The sequence below is a fragment of the Phascolarctos cinereus genome, unplaced genomic scaffold (genome assembly GCF_003287225.1).
Source record: "Phascolarctos cinereus isolate Bilbo 61053 unplaced genomic scaffold, phaCin_HiC Scaffold_4;HRSCAF=312, whole genome shotgun sequence".
In the NCBI taxonomy this organism is placed as follows: domain Eukaryota; kingdom Metazoa; phylum Chordata; class Mammalia; order Diprotodontia; family Phascolarctidae; genus Phascolarctos; species Phascolarctos cinereus.
In genome coordinates this window covers 180237835-180262963 of record NW_027555847.1, presented here as the reverse complement: position 1 = coordinate 180262963, position 25129 = coordinate 180237835, and the positions used below count along the sequence as shown (strand labels likewise).

Sequence of the window (25129 nt, the reverse complement as noted above, 5' to 3'; positions counted from 1 at the left end):
GAAAAATTTAACTTCCTGATTACAAACAGTGGAAGATAGAAGGAACACCACTACTGCGAGTCCAGGAGAGGCTGACTAAGCAAGATTTCAGGGATCCATGGGGCCGCAATGAAGTTTGGCAATATGATATGTGGGTCATTATGGAAAACCTGCTACTTTGTGAGCTGCTTTGATAAGAGGATTCAAATGGGGTTTTGAAGCATTTTTATTAGCTGTCAAAGTGGAATATTTCCTAACTGCACCAAAGAACGAAGAGGAATATGCTTCTAAACACTGACGTTAAGACAAAGAGGAATCATAGCTAGTTATTTAGAATGAATGTTTGCTGTTCTGTAGTTTGCTTCCTTGCCATGTTAAAGATTAATATTAAAATTTCACTTGGTAAAAGAAAAAAAAACTTGAACAAAATGAATTCTACTCAATAAGCTCTTGTTGAGCAGCTATCTCATGCACAGAGGTGAGCAGAAGATGGGTTAGTACCCATGAAGTTTGACAGTCATGAGATTATAGATTTAAAGTTAGAAGGGATCTTGACATCCTCTAGTCCAATGATGTCAAACTCAAATGGAAATGGGGACCACTAAACCATAAACATAAGGATCCCTGTGGGTCACATATTAACTTAGAAAACAACATATTAACATTATGTTCTTTTGCATTTTTATTTATTTTGTTAAATATTTCCCAATTACATTTTAATTTGGTTGGGGGCAACAATGCAATGCCATCCATTGTTTGACACCGTTAGTCTAGTTCAACTTCTTCATTTTGCTATTGTGCAAACTGAGGTCCAGAGAAGTTAAATGTCTTGTTGAAGATGACAGGTAGTAAAAAGCAGAGCTTAAATTTGAACCTGGGACTTCTGACTCCACCTTCTCTCAATTTTCAAGCTTTCAATCTAGCTGAGGACATAAAACATGTTTGATGATGCTGACATTGCTGATAATAATAATTCACATGGATATAATGCTTTAAAGATTATAAAGCACTTTCCACATAACCAGCTTATACGATATATAGTACAAGTATTAACCCATTTTATAGATGGAGAAAGTGAGGCTCAGGGAAGTTAAGAGATTTGCCCATGGCTATATAGTTAGTAGGTCACCAAGCTGGTATAGAAACCAGATTGTTAGCTCCTAATATCATACCAGGCTGGAAAGACAGTGTCACATGTTAGAGAGAGCACCGAACTTACAGTCAGGAGACCTGGGTTAGAATCCTCACATTTCTAGCTCTGTGATTCTTGGCAAGTGACTTAGTTTCTCTAAACCTCATTTTCTTCACCTATAAAATGAACATAATAATCATTGCATAAAGTACCATATGAACAAAACACTATATAAATATGAATTATTAGATTATTCCAAGTAATTAAACCTATGTGAATGGGAAACTAATTTGTACTGTTGACGTGAATAAGGAAGTTGCCTGGGGATAGCTTGTTTTGGGGGAAGATGATGAATGAGCTTTTTGTTTTGAATACTTGGAATTTGAAGTGACAGCAGAACATTCAAGTGGAAATATCCTGTAGACATTAGAGATTTTTTTTTAAAAAAATTCTTTTCTTTTGTCTTCAATGAACAAGCATTCATTTTCCCTCCATCCCTCTTACTTCTCCCCCTCCCCAACTGAAGAATAAGAAGATCAAAGCCCTTGTAGCAAATCAGCAGGTAATATCCACATTGTTCATATCCAGAAATGTAGGTTTGACTCCTCATCTTGAATCTATCAGCTCTCTGTTTGGAAGCAGGCAGCTTCATCAGTCCTCTGGAATCATGGTGTTCATTTCATTGATCAGAGATCTCAAGTCTTTCAAAATTGTTCTAGAAAATTAGACCACTGGAGATTACGGATTGGAAATCAGGTGATAGGTCAGGACTGACAGCAGTATAGATTTGAGAACTATTCAATAGGTGAAACCATTTCAGGTTTCAGGTCTTGGAGAGTTTTTTTTTAAAAGAGAGAAGAGATGATGGTTGAAGATTGAGCTTCAGGGAATATTTATAGTTAGTGAGAGGCAAAAGGAGCCCTTGAAGTAAAGACAGATGCAGAGATGGGACAATCAAGATACTATGTTTAGTGTCACAGAAGCTAAGGGACTCGGCTTGGAAGTTCAAGGTGAAACAGGTAATAAGTAGCAGAACTGGGACTCAGACCCAGGAGATCTGACCTAAAATCCATCATGTTTACTACTGCATCACACACTCTCTTCCTTTCCTTAAGGAATTTTCAACCTATTGATGAAATGAGATATGTTTGATCAAAGAGAGAAAGCTCATTAGATGCTGAAGACAATGATGATTGGAAAAAGGCAACTGGATCTGACAGAAGGGAGACTCTTGGTAATCTTCTAGAGCAGTGCTTCTTAAACTTTTCCACTTGTGACCCCTTTTTGGCTGAGAAATTTTTATGCAACCCTGAGTATATAGGTATATAAAATAGTTACACAAATCAAACATTTACTGATAATAAAGCAGAAATTTATTTTAAAATAATTCTTTAATATACCTATAATTTTACCATTTATTAAAGACAAAAGCAAATTTGCATGAGATGGATGTGCTTGTTTATATAAAGAATTAAATCTTGAGAGAATATTTGATACTGCAGGGCATAGAGCATCTTCAACATTTTTCAGAGTTGATCGATATTTTGATTTTATAATCCCCAGTGCTGAGAATGCTACTTTGCATAAATAGGTAGTACAAAATGGCAGAAGTATGGTTAGGGCCATTTCAGAAATTGTTGGAAATTCTGTCCTAATCCCAAGCCAAAATTCATTTAATGATTTTTTTTTAAAGAAACTGAAGTTTTAAACCCATGTGGTTTGATAATTCGGCAAATTCCTTTTGAACATTTAATGGCAGATGACTGACATTTTGGATTTCAATTGAGTTTATGAACACCTAGTTTATGAGCTCAACTTAGTCTTTCAGAATGAAAATTTGGAGGGAAATATTTCTGAAACTGTTTCCCCAGGCACTTCAGATGATTAATTATAATACTTTCAATTAAATCTTTGGAAAGGTTATTTTCAATTATAAAATCATCTGTAGCTGTAAACATTTCTAAAGAGCCATTTTCCACCCTATTCTTCCATATTTTAATTTTTTTAGTAAAACTTTCGATTTTATTTTTTAACATAAATGTTACAATTTTTCCTTGAAATGACATGTTCAAATCATTGAGTTTTTCAAAAATATCTGACAAATAACAGTTTTCAAAGCTAGAAATCATTATGAAAAAAAATAACAAAACCAGATTTCTATCCAGTCAAAATTATAAAAACTTCATCTTCAATTTCAATAATCTGTTTAAACTTCGTCCTCTTTTTTTTTTTGGGTGAGTCAGTCAGGGTTAGGTGACTTGCCCAGGGTCACACAGCTAGTAAATGTCAAGTGTCTGAGGCCAGATTTGAACAAGGCCAGAGCTCTACCCACTGAACCACCTAGATGCCCCAACTTAGCCCTCTTGAGAGCCATGTGATTCAATATATTTTCTTTTGCTTGTCAATTTCAGTATACTACAACCTGGTAGCACAGATTCTCCCACATTGTCATCAGCATTTTTACCTCTTCTGTTTAAATTTAGCCACTAATCCATAGAAAAATATTTTTTGTCCTAAAATATAAATAAATATTGCTAACAATTTTTCAAATAAACACTATCTTTAGTTTATGAAGTTATATTGGTTTGTGCTTAATTTTAAAAATTGGTGTTCACACTTACACATGAGCGGTGATGGTGGAGAAATATTATTAAAGGCCTTTTGTCTTGCTGCAATTAAATACTGAAGTTTCTGTAAAAGAAGGAGATCACAACAATTTTTAAAATCAAACATTCTAACACAAAACAATCCAAAGATATACTAACCTGATACTTACATGCTGAGGAATGACAGTAGGAAAGTATTAAAAATCTATTTTCTGTAATTAAGCTATTATGTTTCTGTAAGAGCAGAAAACTTTGTATGTGCAGCAAAAACATTGCAATTCATAACATACAATAGTCTCGAATTTGAGCTGAGGTGTTTCTGGCAGTGTTTGTTTCGTGGAGTGCACGGTTCACACCTTGCGCGCTGCAGTGAAGTCACGGGATGCAACACGGGCAAGCATTGCCAGAAACACCTTGGATTCATTCCACATTTGATTTTGAACTAATTTTACTGTTGCCAAATTTTTCGAGATCCCTACATTCAGTTACTCTACCCCATATAGTATTGCCACCCACAGTTTAAGAAGCACTGGAATGTAGAAAAATAAGGGAGGTCTAGATAAGGAGGAGTACACACCACTCTTTTGAGAAGTTTGTTAGTGAAAGACAGGATAGAAATAGGATAGCTAGAGGGGATAATGATATGAAGCAAAGGTTTTTGGGTTGTTTTTCCAAGATGGGGAGATAGCATACAATGAAAATGGGTCCAGATTAATTACATAAATTAATGGATTAACTGAATTAAAGTTAATAACTTAATTAACTTAATTAAATGAATGGATTAAATATGTTCATTAACATTATTAATCTGTGATTAGTTATTAAGCAAAGTTAGGGATGTTTGGCTCAGCATAGTGCCTGGCACATAATAAATACTTTTTCATTAGTTTTAGAAAGTGGACATAATGGAAAGTAATAATGTTCTCCCTGATGACTTACTACCAGAGACAAAATATTTGATTGGGTAGGCAGTTAAAACTAGTCTTTTCCTTATTTTCCTACCAAAATACAAATAAACCCAACCACTGCCTTGACTGTAAGGTACTTTAAAATATAAAATCACATTAGCAAATAACCATAGTAATCTAGCATTTGATTAATGCAACGATTCAAGCTTTTAGGACAAGAACTCACTATTTGACAAAACTTGCTGGGAAAACTGGAAAGCCTTTTGGAAAACACTAGGTATAGACCAACATGTCACATTGTATGCCAAAATAAAGTCAAAATGAATAAATGATTTAGACATAAAGGGTGATACCATAATTAAATTGGGGGAGCATGGAATATTTTAACTGTCAGATACATGGATAAGGGAAGAATTTATGACTGAAAAAGAGATAGAATTATGACATATGAAGTGGATAATTTTGATTACCTTAAATTAAAAAAGCTTTTGTACAAACAAAACCAGTGCAACCAAAATTAGAAGATAAGCAGAAAACTGGGGGATGGGGGAATTTTCACATCAAATTTCTCTGAGAAAGTCCTCAATTCTCAAATACATACAGTAGAGAATCAAATCTACAAGAATACAAGTCATTCCCCAATTGATAAATGGTCAAAGGATATGAACAGAAGTTTTCAGAAGCTATCCATAGTCATATGAAAAAATGAAATGAAAATTAAAACAACTGTGAGCTACAACACCACACCTTTCAGACCGGTTAATATGACAGAAAAGGAAAATGACAAGTGTTGGAGGGGATGTGGAAAAATTGGGACACATACACTGTTGGTGGAGTTGTGAACTGATCCAACCATTCTGGAGAGCAATCTGGAACTATGCCCAAAGGGCTATAGAACTGTGCACACCTTTTGACCCAGCAATACCACTATTAGGTCTATATCCCAAAGAGATCAAAGAAAAGGTAAAAGGACCAATTTGTACAAAAATGTTTATAGCAGTTCTTTTTGTAGTGGCCAAGAATTTGAAATTGAGGGAATGCCTATCAATTGGGGAATGGCCAAACAAGTTGTGGTAAATGATTGTGATGGAACACTATTGTGCTATAAGAAATGATGGGTGGGATGCTTTCAGAAAAACCTGGAAAGGCTTCTATGATACGATGCAAAGTGAAGTGAGCAGAACCAGGAGAACCATAGTAACAGCAATATCATAAAGATGATCAACTGTCAATGACTTAGCTATTCTCATGATCAGAATGATCCAAGACAATTGTAAAGGATTATGATGAAAAGTGTTCTCCACTTCCAGAGAAAGAACTGATAGAGTATGAATACAGATCAAAGCATACTTTTTAAAGCTTTATTTTTCTTGGGTTGGGTTTTTTTTTTTGGTCTGTGTTTTCTTTTGCAATATGGCTATTTTGGAATTATGTTTTACACATATATAATCAATATATGATTATTTGCTGCCTCAAGAAAGGGGAAAAGGAAGAAAGGTGAGAATTTGGAAGTTAAAAAATTTTTAAATGAAAGCTAAAAATTGTTTTTACATATAATTTGAAAAAAATACAGACTGTCAGAAAATAAAATGCAAACTCAATCAACAGGCATTTATTAAGCCTGTATTATGTGCTAAGCACTGTTCTAGGTACTAGGTACTAGTACAAATATAAAAAAAAACAATCCCTACCCTCAAGGAGCTTACATTCTAGTAGGAAAATAGCAAGTACATATGTAAGTATATGCAACATAAATATAAAGCGAACAATACAGGTGCAAAGCAGTTAAACACATGGTAGTTTGGAAGAGAGGATGCTAGCAATTAGGGAGCTAGAGAAAGACCTCATAGAGAATGTGGGGCCTGAGCTGTGTCCCAAAGGAAGAGAAGACTTTGTGAGGTAGCCATTAGGAGTGAGTGTATTCCAGGCATGCTATCAATATTCAAGTTACTCTTCAAATTTGTGTGTGGAAAGGAGAGATGTATTAAATTCCTGATTAATCCATAAATGTGACATGTCTGCATGTCACAACAATCTTCAAAAAAACTGAAGTTAAGGGCCACCAAAGGACAACAGAGAGGTGCATAGTAGACACACATGGGCAGAAATACTTTACAAGAATTGTGCTGGGGAAGCATTGTAAAAGATGTCATCAAAGAAACGTATTGTTGAATAAGATGGGCTGATCGTGTAAGAACAAGAGATAATACAGTCCATTGTGTTACTCCGGTATCCTCAAAATGTCAAAAGAATTTTTAAAAGGTTCCAAGTTTGTTGAGTGGATTGCAAAATTGAAAGGATGTCAATGAGATTGCAAGTGTATTGGAGTATTGGAATGTCACAAGAAATCTCAAAAGTTCACTTTGCAGAATTCTCTGAGCAACAAACAAAACAATTATGCAATTGGCCATGGCTGAAAGTGTATGTTTTATTCTGCATTTTGAGTACATCACCTCTCTATCAAGAAGCGGAAAACATATTTCATCTTCAGTCAAAGTAATCATTGGTTATTTCACTTATCGATGTTCTTAAGTCATTCAGTTTTTCTCCTTGCATTATTTTAGTCTTTGAACAAATCATTCACCTGTTTCTGCTTAATTCATTCTGCAACAGTTCAAACAAGTCTTCCCAGTTTTCTCTGAATCTATTCTTTTCATCACTCCTTGTGAAGTGATATTCTATTCCTATTCCATTTTTTCCAGTTGTTTCCCAATTGACTAGCACTCCCTTACTTTCCAGCTCCTTGTTAAATCAAACAGTGTCGCTGTAAATATTTGTTAGACATGGCTCCTTTCGTTTTGTTCTTGATCTTTTGGGTGTAAATGCCTGCTAGTAGTAGTATCACTATGTTAAAGGATATGTACAGTTGAGTGACACTTGAGGAATACTTTCAGATTGATTTCCAGAATGGCTAAACCAGTAGCATATTAGGGTGCCTGTACTCCCACAATCCCTCCAACAACTACTATTTTTCTTTTTTGTTAATCTGATAACTTTGAGGGGTTGTTTTAACGTGCAATTATCTGATTATTAGTTATTTGAAGTTTTTATATACAACCACTGATAGCCTATGTTTATTCTTTTTGGGGGGGCAATTGGGGTTAAGTGACTTGCCCAGGGTCGCACAGCTAGTGTCAAGTGTTTGGTCTGAGGCCGGATTTGAACCTCAGGTCCTCCTGACTTCAGGACTGGTGCTCTATCCACTGCGCCACCTAGCTGCCCCTTATATTTATTCTTTTGAAACTGCCTGTTTAAATCCTTTGACCTTTATCTGTTTAGGATATATATATTTTAAATATATAAATATATTTACGTATATTTATCATCATAATGAGAATATATTACATAATATCTATCATATTTTCTATTATTACAGAAATAATGTATATTATTTATATATTATTTTATTATATATTATAATTATTTACATTATATTTTATATTGTACATTGTATTTTATTATACGTTTTATCATTAGAATGATAAATATATGCAAATATATCTATATATTTATGTAGAAATTAAATATATGTATAAATATGTATATATCTCTATATATTTATCATATATACATGTATATCTTTGGACTATTTCCTACTGGGGTGGGGAACCTGCAGCCTCGAGGCCACATGTGGTGGCCCTCTAGGTCCTCAAGTGCGGCCCTTTGACTGAATCCAAACTTCACAGAGCAAATCCCCTTAATATAAGGATTTGTTCTGTAAAACTTGGACTCAGTCAAAAAGCCACACCCAAGGACCTGGAAGGCCACCTGTGGTCTCAAGGCTGCAGGTTCCCCACCCCAGTAGGAAATAGTCCAAAAAGCTTACAGTCAGTCCTTCATTTAAACCACAGTCTGGAGACCATGAATGGATCATAATCTTTAATATCTTGCTAACTTTGCTCATTTTCTCCAGGAAAGTATAAGGAGACTTTTCGAGTGAATTGTCTCAAATTTTGATCTGTATTCCCCTTTTATCTCTTATTGCAGTCTATGCAATTTTATACCTGCGAACTTTGTCATAATGAATGTTTGAGTGCCTTTAATCTTACAAAAAAAAAAGTCAACCAACCAGCTCTGATAAGTTACTTTGAGGTACAGAAAACATGCAGAAATTATGAAAGAGATTGGTAAGAGGCAGAAGAGCCTCAAGTATTTTATTCTTGCGCCACAAATTATGCAAAATACTTTAGGCAAAACTGCCCTGTTTTGGGGGAGAAGGATGCCATACCATTAAAAAAAACTGAAGATAGATAATATTAATAGTTGAGATTTTCATTTACTTTCATGCTTTGCAAAACACTTAGCATACATTATCTCATTTGACCCCCACAAAAATCCTGTGAGGTAGGTACTACTGGTACTCTCATCTTACAGATAAGCAACTTGAGGCTCAGAGAAACTAAATCACTTCTCTAGTCTCACAGCTGAGGTGGAACCCAAACTTCCGTCTCCCAGACTCCAGGGTCAGTGCCCCATCCATTAGGCTAGCTGCCTCTGTAGTAAGTATGAATTTGTCAAATAAGAACCATCAGCAGTAGTAATCTAGATCTGAGTTTTAGCTAGTTACCCCTAAAGCAGAAAATGGATAGTAGAATACAATGTATTCCCAAATCACACATTTTTGATTGTGATGGGTGGTATTTACTCAAAGAAAAGCATTTACCGTAAGGATGTTTGTTTATGTGCTCCTTTTATCAGTCTGATTGCCCCATTTGCTTATTTCTAGGATAGATTTAACTTGGGCATCTTTCTAATGGGCACAGGCTGACAGACATAATTACAGTAAACATCCATATTTAATTTACCTTAAGTAGTCTAGTGTCTTTTCTTCCTCTGCCTACAAGAGATGTTGAAGGGGGAAATAAAGACATAAACAGAGAGGAGAGAAAGATGAGATTAGATGAGTGGAGAGAGAGAAAAAAGGGATGAAAGAAAGGATGAAAGAGATTTGAGAGCCGGAGAGAGATGAGAGAGGAGTTGAGAGGGATTTGAGAGAGAAAATAAGAAAAAGAGAAAGATGAGAGCAAAAGGATATAAAAGAGGTAGGAGAGGAGTTGAGAGAGGAAACAAGAGAGAGATAAGAAAGGATAAGAGAGAGAAAGGAGAGAAGAGATTGAGAAATGAGTGAAAAAGATGATAGAGTGTATAAAAGGGAGGGAGACAAGAGAGATGAGAAAGGAGATGACAAAGAGATGAGAGAGGAAGAATAGGAGAGGTACGAGGAGGGAGGGAAAAAGAGAGCGAGAGAGAAAGAAGGAGAGAGGCAGCCAGACAGAGAAACGTATGGGCTTTGTCCTGGCTGACATAATGGGCTAGTCACAGATTTGAGGGCAAATGCATAAAGGCTCTGCATATTTGCCAAGGTTTCCAGGATAGTTTTGCCTGAGGAACATACACAGCGCACAAAGTTTTCCAACAGCACCAAGTAGTCACACCATCAATGGTAATGGTAGAGGCTGAGCCTATGTTGGGGTCTGGCTGAGATCTATTTAAAGGGAAGAAATGGGAAGGAAGAGATACTATTAGAAAAAAGCTTGCATTTACAGCAAATAATCCCGACTGCTGTTGCTAGTGCACCCATGGGTGAGAGTTATTGTTGTTGTTATTGGTCTGGTAAGTGCCAGGGAGAGAGAGGGAAGGAGCGTGCGTGCATGTGTGCATGAGTGTGTGTGTGTGTGTGTGTGTGTGTGTGTGTGTGTGTGTGTGTGTGTGTGTGTGCTGTCCTCGAGCCCTGCAGAAGTGAAAACTCCAAGGGTTTTCTGGGCTCAGATTTCCGTGAAAGAGGAAGGTGACAGACCGGGGTGAGCTGGCAGCCAGCCGCAGCTGGGAAGCTGGTCCCTCCCCCTGGGTGATTGCAGTGAAGGTGAAAATGCGGAAGTTTCCACCCAGAATTGACAGATGAGGCTCACTTCTCCTTCAGCATGCCCGGCTGCCGCTGCTCTCTTGCTCACAGCCCCCTTCTACCCAGCCCAGGACCCTAGAGACAACGCAGGAGAGAGCGCCGGGCATGGCCACGCTGCCCACCGCCGAGCGCAGGGCATTCGCCCTCAAGATCAACAGGTAAGGCGAGCCCTGCAGACCCCCGGACAAACTTCCTCCGGGGCTGGTGGAGGGGGAAGCGTGAGTGCTGATCCCTGGGTAACTGGTCCCAGGACCGTGGCGTGAGCCCAAGGACCAGCTGGCCAACTGAGTCAAGAGCACGGAGAGACTTTTTGCGAGCCAAGATGACTGAGCTCGCCTGTGCTGTGTGCGTACATGTGCCTGTGTGTGTGTGTGTGTGTGTGTGTGTGCGTGTGCGTGTGTGCGTGTGTGTATTCATTAAAGGAATCCCCTGCGGGGATTAATTTTAAAGCGGTGCTTTGAATTTCTTCTCCTGGGCAATACACACAGCTTACTTCTGTTGCTGTGATACATTTCTATCCGCGGCAGCTGTAAACTCCAAAGTCTGTCCCTCCTGGTGTCATTCAGTTCCGAGTTTTTCCTTCTCCCGCGCTGTCCTGCTATTCTCTTGATATCAATGCCCACCCCTCCACCACCAAGCTCTGCCCTGCCCTCTCTTGGCAGAACCCAGCCCAGCTGAACAGGGAAGATACATCTTTCACCCCGAAGTCTGAGTTTGGCTAGTGTTTGGGCGGTGACAGCCGGGCCCTGGGATTTATTGTTAAAAGGGCTCCCTGAGTCAGGCGGGTCATTTAGAAACTTCTGTTTTAGAAGGGGAGAGGGACAGAGAGACAGAGAGAGAGAGAGAGAGAGAGAGAGAGAAGAGAGAGAGAGAGAGAGAGAGAGAGAGAGAGAGAGAAGAGGAGGGAGGAGGAGGGAGGGAGGGAGGAGGGAGGGAGAGAGAGAGAGAGAGAGAGAGAGAGAGAGAGAGAGAGAGAGAGAGAGAGAGAGAGAGAGAGAGAGAGAGAGAGAGAGAGAGAGAGAGATTTCAAGGAGGAGAGGTGGGAAGATTGGGGGTGATGGCCTAGCCCTTCTGATTTTGCCTTTTCAAAAAATAGCTTGACTCCTGCTGCTACTGCTATTTTTATACCCGCTTCAAGAGAAGCTATGAAGTGGAAAAAGTGATTTTAAAATAATTCTACATTTAAATAAACAAAAAGGTTGGCAACTATCCAAGGGCATTTTTTTGTGTGTGTTTGTGTAGCCTGAGCAATGAAGTAAAGTACCCTTGAGATATAGCTCCTATCCCTAGGATTTTTAATTTTTTTTTTGACCTATGATTTCATAGATAAAGGGGACTACTGGTCTGGAAACTGCTCCCAGGCAACTTGTCTGTAATTTATATTCTTTTTTAAAATAATACTTCTTTTTTAAAAAATCATATTCTTAAAGAGCTGCTTAAGACATTGGAGCATGACGTGACTTTTCTTGTTGTTACTCAGGTAGCAGTGGCAGGATCTGGACCCAGGTCTTCTGACTCTAAAGCCGTGTGCTTCCTATCCATTAGACCACTACTGCCTTGCTACAATGTAAATAGAGACCAAATATAAGCACATTTTTACCCTTGCACTTACACTGCAGATTTTCCTCCACTGTGAATTGCTGACTGTTGGGAGGTTTGATGGGATTGGTACTTGCGTCTCATCTTGCCACTGACAAATCAAAACGTTGACTTTTTTTTTCAGATGCCCAATCTTATCAAAATCCAAAACTATTCTTGAAAAATCAATCTATTATCTTATTGCTTTCTTCCAAGGGCAAAATATGTCCTCTAAATGCCCTTCCAGCTTTAAAATTATGATCCTATGTATTTTTTAGTTTCTTTTCAGCTGAGTGTATAAAAGAATGATTAGATAGATAACAAATCCCCCCTTCAGCAACCCCCACCTCGGTTTGTACTGAGGAAAGCACCTTTCCACCAGAAGGGCAAGATTTTTTAATACTGCTTAGAACAAGCAATTAGAAGTCATAGACTGAACTTCCAGAGTTCATATTCCTTAGTTACTTGCTAGGAAGAGTTTGAAAAAGCCATTTCACAAACATAGCACTATTTTCCCATCTACAAAAGGAATTTGATTATTAATATAGACTAAAATGCTGCTTGAGACTATAATTAGCATCAAATAGGTTCTCAAAGCATAAAATCCATCAATTATACCTTCAATTATACGTCTCCTGGGTGTGCGAAATCTTTTCCTGAATAATGGCCTTGCCCAGGGCAAAGAATCATTGTAGATTAGATGAATTGCCATAGGCAATGGAAGCCACTGCCTTTCGTTCCTGTGAATTGTTAAAGTCACCAAAAGATGGTGGCACTGGAGGTTTAAGGGGAATTTGTAGCTTGTATGAGAAGCCAGAGAACTAATCTAATCTCAAGGTCTCAGACTGGTAATGGATGTGAGGGCAAAGCTGAGAGCTGGATTACTAGTAGGCTCTGAAAACAAGGCAGAGTTTTCAGGTAAGACCGAAAGCTACCTGTGATATGTTGGAGCTCTACAAACATAGAGGGGGTTGAGCAGATATCAGTGGATTGTTGTTGTACTGACAGATTTCATTCCAATCTTAGCATTCCAAACGTTTAGTAAAAGAGAATTCTCAACACTGACCAAATTTAGCTTCTCCCTCAAATCAAAATATAAAGGCTTATCTAATATTCAGGCAATGATTGATGATCCTATATTATGTATTTAATACAGTTATACTAATATGTTATCCTAATACTATTATGCTAATATCACATTGGTATAATAATATATATTATGTAATACTATATATTTTATATTTAATTTTCCCTTTTCAACCTTTTTATGAATGGGACTAAAGAGACTTGATAGTGATTGTTACTTAATAGAATGATGAAATTAGTTTGCTGATGCTGGTCTAAGCTTGTACAAATTTAATATAGGAAGAAAATGTCACAGTCATTCAAAGTCATTGATTTAGAGCTGCAAGGGGCTTAGAATCCATGGAGTCTAATCCCCTCATCTGACAATGTGAGGAAACTGAGGTATAGCAAGGTTAAGTGACTTGCCCAGGGTCATACACTTAATAAGTGTCAGAGACATTTGAACCCAGGACTTACTGCATTCATTCACTCCACTACAGATTTGTTGTTATTTATTTATTTCATCATTATTGAATAGAGCCACAGTAGTTAGATAGCTGTCCTCTGAACCAGGAAGACCTAGGTACAAATCTCATCTCTGACACATTCTGGCTATGGGACACAGAAATCTCTCACTAGCCAATTGGCTAGGACTATAAATTGCAGGGAAAGTGCTGATCTGCCTTAGTAAAAGGAATATTTAAATATTTAAGTTCCTTCTTCATTCAGAGCTCTCTACACTGATAAAATCACAGGTATGCTTAAAAAAGTGTAGCATATAGTTTTGGCTGATTGTTTTGTGTGTATTGAAATTAGTGTGCATTGAAATTAGTCTCCTGTTTAAACAAATTAAAAAGCAGCATAGCCCAGTGGATAAAGAGCTGTCCTTGGAACCAAGAAGGTCTAGGTTTGAGTCCTGCCTACCTCTGACATATCCACAGGCAAGTCACATTGCCTCTCAGTGCCCCCCAGTTTTCTGATGCCGTATGTTGCAGTTTTTCGTGGTGGAGGATATCTCCACACCAGGAGTTCCATGAATCTGCCCCAAACCCCACACCCCGAGAAAAAGATAGCTCCTTAAGTGTTTGAACACAGTGAGAATGTCTTTCTTACATATACACAGGAATATCTTGGTTTAAGTTATAAATTTAAGTTATGAACAAGTTCATTAGCACTTTGACAGGTGTTTTCCCTTGCTCCTTCCTTCACCTATCAGAAATTAAAGATTACTATAAAATGCAGTAATGGAGGCCGCTAGGTGGCTCAGTGGATAGAGCAGAGGAAGAGTTGAGTTCAAATTTGACCTCAGATACTTACCGGCTGTGTGACCCTGGAGTAGTTTAACCTCTGTTTGCCTTTATCCACTAGAGAAGGAATTGGCAAGCCACTCTAGTGTCTTTGCCAAGAAAACTCCAAGGACATTATTGGCATGCTATGATCCATGGGGCATGAAGAGTCAGACATGACTGAATGACTCAACCACAAAATGTTCATCCCATTCCACAATTTCACAAATATTTCAAGTGTGTGCTATGCCTTAGGTAACAATAATAATAACAACAGCTAACATTTATCTGGGCAGCAGTGCTGGATCTGGAGTCAGGAAGACTCATCTTCCTGAGTTCAAATCTGGTCAGTCACTTACTAACTGTGTGACCCTGGTCAAGTCACTTTACTCTGTTGGCTTCAGTTTCCTCATCTGTAGAATGAGCTGGAGAAGGACATGGCAAACCACTCTAGTATCTTTGTCACAAAGAATCAGACACATTGAAAAATGACTCAACAACATTTATTCAGTGCTTACTATGAGCCAGGCTCTGTTTTATGCACTTCACAATCATTATCTCATTTGATTCATATGACAATCTCAGGAGGTAGGTGCTATTATGATCCCCATTTTACAGAATGAGGCATCAGAGGCAGACAGAGGTTAAGTGACTTGCCCAGGCTCATATAGCTAAATAAGTGTGAGATTAAATTTGAATTCAGGTCTTCCTGACTCTAGGCCCAGGGCTCCTTCCACTGCGCCATCTAGCTGCTTAGATGAGACATAGTCCCTCTTTCATGGGCTCTTAGAAAAAGATATTGCTTCTTTTTTTTTTTTCAGTGAGGCAATCAGGGTTAAACGACTTGCCCAGAGTCACACAGTTAGTAAGTGTCAAGTGTCAGAGGTCATATTTGAACTCAGGTCCTCCTGACCCCAAGGCCAGAGGTTTATCCACCGCGCCACTTAGCTATCCCTAGAAAGACATATTGGATGAGTATTTCCAAAATGCTTCATTTGATGAAGAGGAATACGTGAATATACAAGAGATCTGCGACTTTATCAATTTGGGGAACTAACATATATCACAATCTGTCTGTGCCTTAGTAAATAACTCCTTAGGGAGTTGTCTGAGGCACCTAAGAGTTAAGTGCCTTGCCTAGAATTGAGCCCCATTCTTGAACCCATGCCGAGCACTCTATCTTCTACCCCAGTCAGAATAATAGGATCTTAGCTCTGGAGTAAAATTCCATCTAATACAACTTTCTTATTTTAACATGAGGAAAACAAGCCTCACTTAACCAAGGTTAAATGACTTGCCCAGGATCACACAGCTAGTAAGTCAGAGGTAGATTCCTTTACCTCCAGGACCTATATTCTTTATATTGTACCCCACTACCTATGTTTTGTCCTGATAACAAGAAATATTGAACTCATAGTATCTTAGATTTACTGCTATAAAAGACTTTAGAGGTCACAAGGCCTACTCTTTAATTTCGCAGATAAGGAAACTGAGACCCAGAAAGATTGAGTAAATTTTCCAAGCTCTAGGTGCCAGAGTCAGAATTTGAACCCAGGTCCTTCAAATCCAGTTGCAACATACTTTCTACTGTACACCTTGAGATGAAAAATATAATAGAGTTAGAGAAATACATTATTCGTGATACGTAGTTTTCCTTCAATCCGCTCCCAGAGAAAAACCAGACTTTCTAAAACTGGAAGAATTTTTCACTTTGCTGCTCATGAATACAGTGGTTCCCCACAAACATATTCGTAGGATCACCCAGCCCAGTGTGAAGATGAGGCTTATCAGAAGCTAGGAGGAGGGGAGACAAGCCATGCATATCTATGGTATTGTTTTCATACCAAATCTAAGCTGATATTAGACAACAACAAACATGCATTGAGTGTTTACTATATTGCCTTAGATGCTGGGGGTATAGAATATTTTGTGTGTCTACATACATACGTACATATATACATACATATATAATATATGCATATATACATTATATATAATCTATATAATGATCTGATACAGAAATGGAAAGTTATACTATGCCTGTCCTCAAGGAATTTATAATTTAATGAGCCAGAAAATATATGAAATAAGCATGACAGAAGGTAAAGTATGAAATACAAAGGGGAGGTCCAGAAAAAGTTATAGTTATTAGAAAATTGAAAAAAGGAGAGATTACTTTTAGCTTGGTAGAGGTAGGTTTTTGTGGAGGAAGTGGCTTCTAAACTGTGCCTCAGAAAAGAAGGATTTCAACAGACAGAGAGAGGGAAAGGACTGTTTTACAGTTGTGAGATGTGGACTGCACAAATACACAGGTGCTAGAAGATATAGGACAAAATCAGAAAACAATTACTAGACTAATTGGGCTGGAACATGAAATGCATGTGTATATGAAGAGCAATAGTATGAAATAAACTTGGAGCCAAATGATAAATAAAAGACTAAGGGGCTCTTATATTAGAAAATAGGGAGCCACTGAATGTTTTTGGACAGAGGAATGACATGATGAGACCTGCACATTAAGAAGATTATGTTGGCAGTGGTGTGAAAGGTGGATTGGAGATGGGGTAAGATTGGAAGTGAAGAGACCAATTAGAGTTTTACAATCATCTAGATAGGACTTAATGAGGCGCCTTAACTAGGTGGTAGAGCTGTCAATGTAAAGTAGGGAAATGATGGTAGGGATACAGGCAGAGCAGAGTTCAATAGGATTTTGTACCTAATTGGATGTGGGACATGATGAAGAAGGAAGATTAAACAATAACCAGGTTTTGAGCTTTGGGGGAATAGGAACAACATCAACATAATTAGGGAAGTTGGGAAGAAGGGTAAGCTTTGGTAAGAAGATGATGAGATCACTTTTGGAAACGTTGAGTCTGAGTTGTAAACTAGAGATCCCAGTAAAAATCCGAAGACATGTCTCAAGTCAGGTAGGGAAAACTATGCCAGGCATTTGGGTGAGCATGGGGGGAGAGAGTGAAGAATCCAAGCTGGAATTCAAGCAAGCATAAACCAGAAGTCCAAATTGAGTTAGTATCAGGTTTTTTGTTTATTTGTTTTAATTTTTTAAAAGGTGACCCATCAGTCAACAAACATATAAGTGTTTAATTTGTACAGCCCCTATTAAGTGCTAGGAATTCAACTAATAAGAAAAAAGTCTCTGCCCTTAAGGAGCTCACATTCTAATGGTTGATAGTGTCAAATGCTGCAGAAAGGTCAAGGCAGAACATGACTGAGAAAAATCCTTTGGCAATTAATAGGTCAGTGGTAATCATGGAGAGGAGTAGTTTCAGGATAGGGATGAAGACCAAAAATATATGAGGTTGGTGAGGAGTGAGTGGTTAATGAAGAAATGGAGTCAGCCAGTAGAAAATACTCATTTAAGAAGTTTACCAGTGAAGAAATACAGATGATTGTAGAAGAAGGTAGAAGGAATTACAGAATCATGGTTCTAGAGCTGGAAGGGACTGCAGAAGCCAGCCAACTAGTTCAACCCTTTTATTTAACAAATGAGGAATCCGAAGCCAAGGTCACATATGTAAATATCAGAGGTGGCATTTGTATTGAAATCCTGTGACTACAGACAGTGTGCATTCTACTATGCCAAAGGGGCAAAAATCTATTAGAAAGGGAACCACTGAAGAAGAGAGAGAAAGGAAGTGATCTATGGACAAAGTCCACAAGATAGAAGGGTGTGGGATCAAGAACACAAAGAGCTTTGAGGAGATAGCTTTGACAAGAAGAGCTCTCTCATTCTCATAGACTTAAAGAAGATTAAGTGGCTAGGTGACCTGCTGACAGGCAGGTAGAACTGGGAGCCTGAGAGAGGAGGTTTGGAACAGGTACTGGGAAGAATATTATGTGAAGTTAATCAGAGATTAATTTTTAAAAAAATATATGGTCCAGTAATGGGGACCCTGTTGAGTTTAGATGGCATAAATTATATGTGCTGAAAACCACCATATTGTAAGGATTTTTTTTCTTTATCACTGCATAAGTTTTTCCCAGTCCTCCTTGACCTTAATGCCTTTCCTCTGCAATTACCCCAAATTCATATGTTGTTGTTGTTGTTCAGTTGTTTCAGTCATGTGTAACTCTTCATGACCCCATTTTCTTGGCAAAGATACTGGAGTGATTTGCCATTTCCTTCACCAGCTCATTTTACAGATGAGGAAACTGAGGCAGACAGGGTGAAATGACTCACCCAGGGTCATACAGCTAGTAAGTGTCTGAGGCCAGATTTTAATTCAGGAAAATGAATCTTCCTGACTTCGGGACTGACACTCTGTCCTGTGCCACCCAGCTACAGACAGAAAAGAGAGAGAAAAATACATGCAATATGTGTCTATATATAAATGCAACATACATACAGACAACATGCAAACAACTCTGTAGATATCTATAAATATTTATAAACAAATAGATATCTATAAACAAACAGGAAATAGAGATAGACAGATATAGATATCTATATTTATCTCTGTGTGTCTCTGTCTCTGCCTCTTTCTCTGTCTCTATCTCCTGTTTGTACACTGTTGTTTGCATATTGTTTCCCCCATTAAACTGTGAGCTCCTTGAGAGAAAGAACTATGTTTTGCCTCTCTTTGTATCCTCAGTACTTAGCACAGTGTGTCTGGTGCACAGTAGATGCTAGTAAATGCTAGTTGTTCGACTGATAGACCAAAGTATAATTGTGTTGCTGACAAGTATAGTGCTTTCTTCAGAATTATCCTAATTCATGGAATCTTACAGTTGAAAGTCACCTAATCCAGCCTTCTTGGGTCTATAGGAAAGACCATCTAGGAGAAGAGTCAGTCAGTCAATAAGCATTTCTTTGGCACCTACTATGTGGTGGGCACTGGGCTCAGAGCTGTGGATGCAAAGAAAGGTAAAAGACAGTCCTTGTTCTCAAGGAATTCCTTCTAAAAGAGAGGGTGCTTATATTCTTCAGAGTTTAAAGGGGGAAAAATTAGTCTTGTAAAAGTGATATCATTTCTAGAACTTCAGGATTGGAAGGGACCTTAGAGATTTTTTTCCCTTTACAGATTTGGATACTAAAGCCCAGAGAGGGAAAGGAACTTTCCGGAGGTCACATAATTAGTCATTTTGTAGACCCACTTCCCCCTGTGCCAAAGAGAGAGAGAAGAGAGCTAAATTAATCTGTATCTATTAGTATCATTTATTTTGTGGGGCAGTTATTTTACTTTATTTTTGTCTGCACTTGAGATTTCATTGGCATAGGTAAGGAGTTCTCAGTGAAGGAAACTTCTGCCAATGCCCATCTGCAACTGTTCCATAATTTACAGTCTTGGAGTGCTGACGAGGTCACTGAGCAGTTAAGTGATTGCCCAGGATCACACAGGCAGTATACAGTATATCAGAGGTGGGGCTTAAACCTCAGTCTTCATCACTCTAAGGCTGACATTCTATCTATAGGCTATGTGCTATCTGCAAGGTATTTCACAACCTGGATCATGTAGTACATATATATTGCCAACCGTAGCTTATTCTGAGCTTTAACATTCTTATTTTTTTATGGGTTTGTTTTTTGTTTTTGTTTTTTTGGGAGACAATTGGGGTTATGACTTGCCCAGGGTCACACAGCTAGTGTGTGTCTGAGGCTGGATTCAAACTCAGTTACTCCTGACTCCAGGGCTGGTTGCTCCACTGTGCCACCTAGCTACTCCCCTCCCTCTTCTTCTTATAGGGCCCTATCTATCAGTTTTTATTCCTATTCCATTATCTATGCTTGTTTGTCTTCTAAAAATAGAAGCTGGGGGCAGCTAGGTGGCACAGTGGATAGAGCACCGGCCCTGGATTCAGGAGGTCCCGTAACATGTAACACTTACCAGCTGTGTGACCCTGGGCAAGTCACTTAACCCCATTGCCTAGCCAAAACAAAAACAAAACAAAAAATAAATTAAAAAAATAAAAGTAGAAGCTGGTCATCAAGTGTATCCACATCAGTCTCTTTAGATATCATCCCCTTTTACTCTTTGTGAAAATAATTTCTGTTCCTACCATTAGAATTTCATTTTTCAAAACTTCCCATCTCTTGGGCTGTAAAATTTCAGGAGATGAAATTCTACCTATTTGTTCTCTGAACTCTTTGAAATCTACAATCCAAAATCTAGGGTATGAGTCAGACAACACCCTTCTCTATCACAAATTTTAAGATACAGTTGTCACTTCCTCCTGAAGTTTCCATCACTTCTATTTCAACAACCAGTTCTTCCTTCTTGGTCAGAATCATGTCCAGAATAGCAGTTCCCCTTACTGCTTCCTCCCCCTTTGGAAGAATGAAATTAACATGGAGGAGAGCGAGGAGCCGAGTGGTTAAAGCAGGAGTCCATAGAGTTGTAGTCTTCCACTGTTACTATATCATGCCTCCATGATAGGTCTATGGTCTGTTTAACTCTTCATCTAATTCTTCCTTTTGTCCAGTTGGTTTGTGTCATGCTCCCATTGCACATTCCCACACTGATGAAACCACTGATCTTTCAGGGTATGAAGGACATGCTTTTTTGGGGGAGGGGAAGATGGCTAAGTTGATTCAGCATATTTAGTAAGAGGAGTGAGAGGACCCAGAATATTTAAGCCCTAGTGACCAGGCTGTGAGTGACATATGACCCATCAACAGAACTCCAAAGAGCAAGGATGAAAGAGAAAATGGGCTGGCTAAGTGGTGAGAGGGAGGGGTGACAGACAAATGGATAGTCAGAGAATTCTACTGGGAACCTCTTGATGTCAGGAGAAAGTGAGAAAAATTCAGCATTTTGGGTGGACTTCCTGTAGCAAATTTTTGTGAGGTCACAGACCAGGTTCCCTTAGGAGGGGCAGGCATGGATGGGTTTTGATTGGCATCTTTGGAAGGAGCTCCTAATTTATAAGTCCACAGATCTATTTGAACATTTGAGTTGATTGAGGGGGTTTTGCCTTTCTTTGTATCTTCCTACTTGCTACAGTGCCTAGCACACAGTACACACTTAATAAATGCTAGTTGACTGACTCAATGGTATTTTGCTTTACTTGACCAATCTAAAGTAACATAGGATAAGAGCACTTTGGAAATAGTAGTAGATTTGGGATCAGAGGAACTGGGTTTGAATCCAAAACCTGACTCTATCACTTAACTATCTATGTGTCTGTAGGCAACTATCTTAATCTCTTGGGGTTTTACTTTCATCATCCGTAAAATGAGGGGGTAGGATGATGAGATGAGCTCTATGACCCTTCCGGCTCTAATTTCTATGACAGTAGATCTTTTAGAAGAAGTGCTTTGTAGGAAGGCAATTAAAATCCCTTTTTAATCATAAAATGAAATTACCTGTTATGTAACTCATTATGCTCATTTTTACCCAGATAAAAGGTTTGAGAGTTTCTGCTTTTTCTAAAAAACTTTTTTGTTCATTTTCCCTCTGTGAATCAACCTTTATGACATAAGCAGTACATTAATACCACCCTCTCCAAGGAGCTCAGAATGCTCCATTAGCCCTTATAGTATTCTTAAGATACAAAGAACAGATATCATTATTTTCTCTTCTATAGGGAGACCAGAAAATGAAATGATTTATTCAGTAAGTTCCAAGTTAGTGGCAAAGCTGTAATTTGAAGTTGAGATGATAGAGCCTACTGTGCTATGGTAACCTTCATCTCACTCTTTCTCTTAACAATAACTTACATTTCTCTAGCCCCTTATGGTTTATGAAACACTTTCTTCACAACAACAACCCTTCAACACAGTTAGTGCAAGTATCATTATTATTGCCATTCTACAGATGAGGAAACTGAGCACCCGAGGGATCACAGATCATAGATTCAGAGCTGGAAGGGACCTCAGAAGGCATGGAATCCAACCTTTTCATTTTATAGATTGGGAAACTGAAGGATAGACAAGTTAGGTTACTTGCCCAGAATTAAATAGCTAAGTTCAGCACCATATCTACTAGGTCATGGTACCTCTTTCTCAGATTAAGTAACTCACACATGACCGCAAAGCTAGTAAGTGTAGCACACAGAACTCAGACTCAGTTCTCCTGATTCCAGTTCCAATACTCTATCCACTATATCACATTGCCTCTTAAGATGAAAATCTGGTCCTTTCAGTTATTTAAGCAAAAGTTCAATAAATCAGAAGAGGACAGCTCTTTAGTATTACTCAATGTCTTTTCCCTGTCTCTCACATTAAATTGGAACCATCCCAAATGTAGTTGCCCACTGCCATGTTTCACCAGGTACTTGGCCTGTCATGCCTTGGTATTCCCCCTAGAGCACAGAAGCAGCTCAAAAAGCCTGTACAAAGGAGCGCTGCTACCTTTTGGCTTCTCTCTCAGAGCAGCACTGAAAAGTATTCTGAAGACAAAACATTCCATAGATGTTAGTGCCAAAAAAGGGAGAGAAAAGTATCCTCTAGGCTACCAGCTACAAAGCCTCAATTCTCTCTTACAGCTGTGGATTCAGGAGATTATGGAGCTGAAAGAGTCTATTATTTCCATACTCTCTTCCCAACACATGGTAGGGAAACACGTAAGAGGTGTAACTATTGTTAGTCATGGCCCAATTCCCCCAAGTCCTGGGTTCACAAGGACCAGGTCTAATCTTAGAGGCTAACCTACAAAATATCACTCACTTTTTGATAAATAGATTATTCTTTCCTCATCCAGGGTTTGCTCTGAGAAATGTTCAACATAGCTTATGTCTAGTCTTCATAGTTATAGACAACAGAGTCCCCAAATCCTGTACAAACATTCAAGATAACAATGCAGGTATCAAGTACAGGCCAACCTTTATTTCACCCTTCAGAAAATGAAGGGGAAAAAAAAATGCAAAGTATCCGCAATAGCCCCTAAATATTCCACACAATTTTCCTTCTCTAGTTTGTCACACTTTTCTATAGGGGCCTAAAGTCTTTCAGATTCAGTATCAACCATGGTTTTTATGCTACTTGTAAGGGAGTTGAGCTCGGGGCTACTAGAAAGACAATACCCCAACATTTTGGTGAGTCCTTCTTTAATCCCATAAAGACCACCTAACAGCCTCTACCCTTACAGTCACAAAATCAAATCCACCCACAGCAAACCAAAGCACCCACATTGTCTGAATGTCTCACTGTAATAGGGGAATGAAAATATCCAGGTTGCTTGCTCTTCTACTTTGTGATTTCATCCCTTGTGGGTGATCATTTTAGCGTTAAGGGGCCACCTATGTAATCCCCTTGTTTCCAAGAGTCATCCTTCTCTGGAGAGTCCCTTTCTTCCCATAGAAGACCATATACCTAAATCCTTAAACTCGGGGTTATCCACAAGGCAAACCTCAAGGCTAATGCTATCTATGAAATCCCCCTTTCCTCTATTTAGGAGACCGGGATTCAGGAATGAGATCATCCAATAGTTTCTCCTTCAGATGTCATGAGCAATCACATATGTGACTCTGCTGTGAGGTAACTATTAATGCTTTAAGCAGGATGTATAGAGGAGGATCTGCCATGACTTATTGCTCCTACGATATCTTTGGAAGAAAGGCAAAAGGGGAAAGATCTCAAAAAGTGAAAAGTCTAGAAAGCAGTCTGTTTTCTCCCTTTTATAATTCAACACAAAAGGATAACACTTCTTACAAGAATCCATACTCCCAAGAGGTGAACCAACTAATTCATCTCAGACACACAGATTAAAATTTTCTCAACAAAGTGCCAGTGGGCATATCTATACTCTCCAGAGAGAAAGAGAGAGATGCTTTGCAAATCCTTAACAAAGTTTTGCCCTATGTAAGCTTATCAAATTGATAAGGAAATTCCCTTGATTAACCCCCTACACTGTAATCTGTACAACATTTTAATCCATGTACCAGAGCTCATACATCTAAATGGAGCTTGTCCATTTAAATCAATTATTCCAGGTATACCTTCTTTGTTCAAAAGCATTTCTGGCACTTGCTTTCAGAACCTACAGCAGATCTTTATTAGTAGTACATCATGGTTTGTTGTGGGTGGATTTGATTTTGTGACTGTAAGGGTAAGAAACAGCTTCCTTGTTTAGACATTGTATATGTGTATGTGCGTTTTAGGTCATGGAAATGTAATTCAAAATCAAGTTAAGGTGTATGACAGCTGAATAATACTATTTTTGGTCAAAACAAAAAGTGACTATAAAGTAATGGAGCTCTTTCCTTGTCTCTTTTGTTGGCTTCTAATTCTCCTCCCATTCTTTAAGCATAGATATCAGCCAAGATTTCTTCTTGGTCCTCTTCTCTTTTATACTCCTTTATCTCTCTTGACTTCAATTTTTGTACGCCATGCAGAGGACTGCCTAATCCATATTTTTACCCTTATACTTCATCCTAGGATTCTCTCTCTATTTCTAGCTGCCTGCTAGGTAGACATTTATGACCCATTAACACGTGAAACCCAATATGTCCAAAACTGAACTCATTATTTCCTTGTCTCTCTTAAAACTAACTCTATTTCTAAATTCTGTTGATAATATAAGATGTGGTGAGGAAATTACATACATATGTATATACATATGCATATATGTGTACATATATATTTTTAAATGTATTGATGAAAAATATTACCTTCATTTCCCTAAGTATCTCTTCTCTTTCCCCTCCCAGAGTATCATCTCTTATAATGAAAAATAAAGAGAAAAAAGGGTGGGGAAACTCCAGTTCATCGTGTA

At 38.3% G+C, this 25129-nt stretch overlaps 1 protein-coding gene across 2 annotated transcripts in view; it reads left to right on the top strand.

Moving 5' to 3' along the window:
• The first annotated feature begins 10509 nt into the window (after positions 1–10509).
• Positions 10510–25129, top strand: part of DOCK8 (dedicator of cytokinesis 8) — a 312720-nt gene continuing 298100 nt past the window's right edge. For both annotated transcript variants that reach the window (XM_021001788.2, XM_021001787.2), the window contains exon 1: positions 10510–10685. In XM_021001788.2, the coding sequence (XP_020857447.1) occupies positions 10633–10685 (53 nt within the window). In that variant the 5' untranslated portion in view covers positions 10510–10632. The remainder of the gene's footprint in view (positions 10686–25129) is intronic.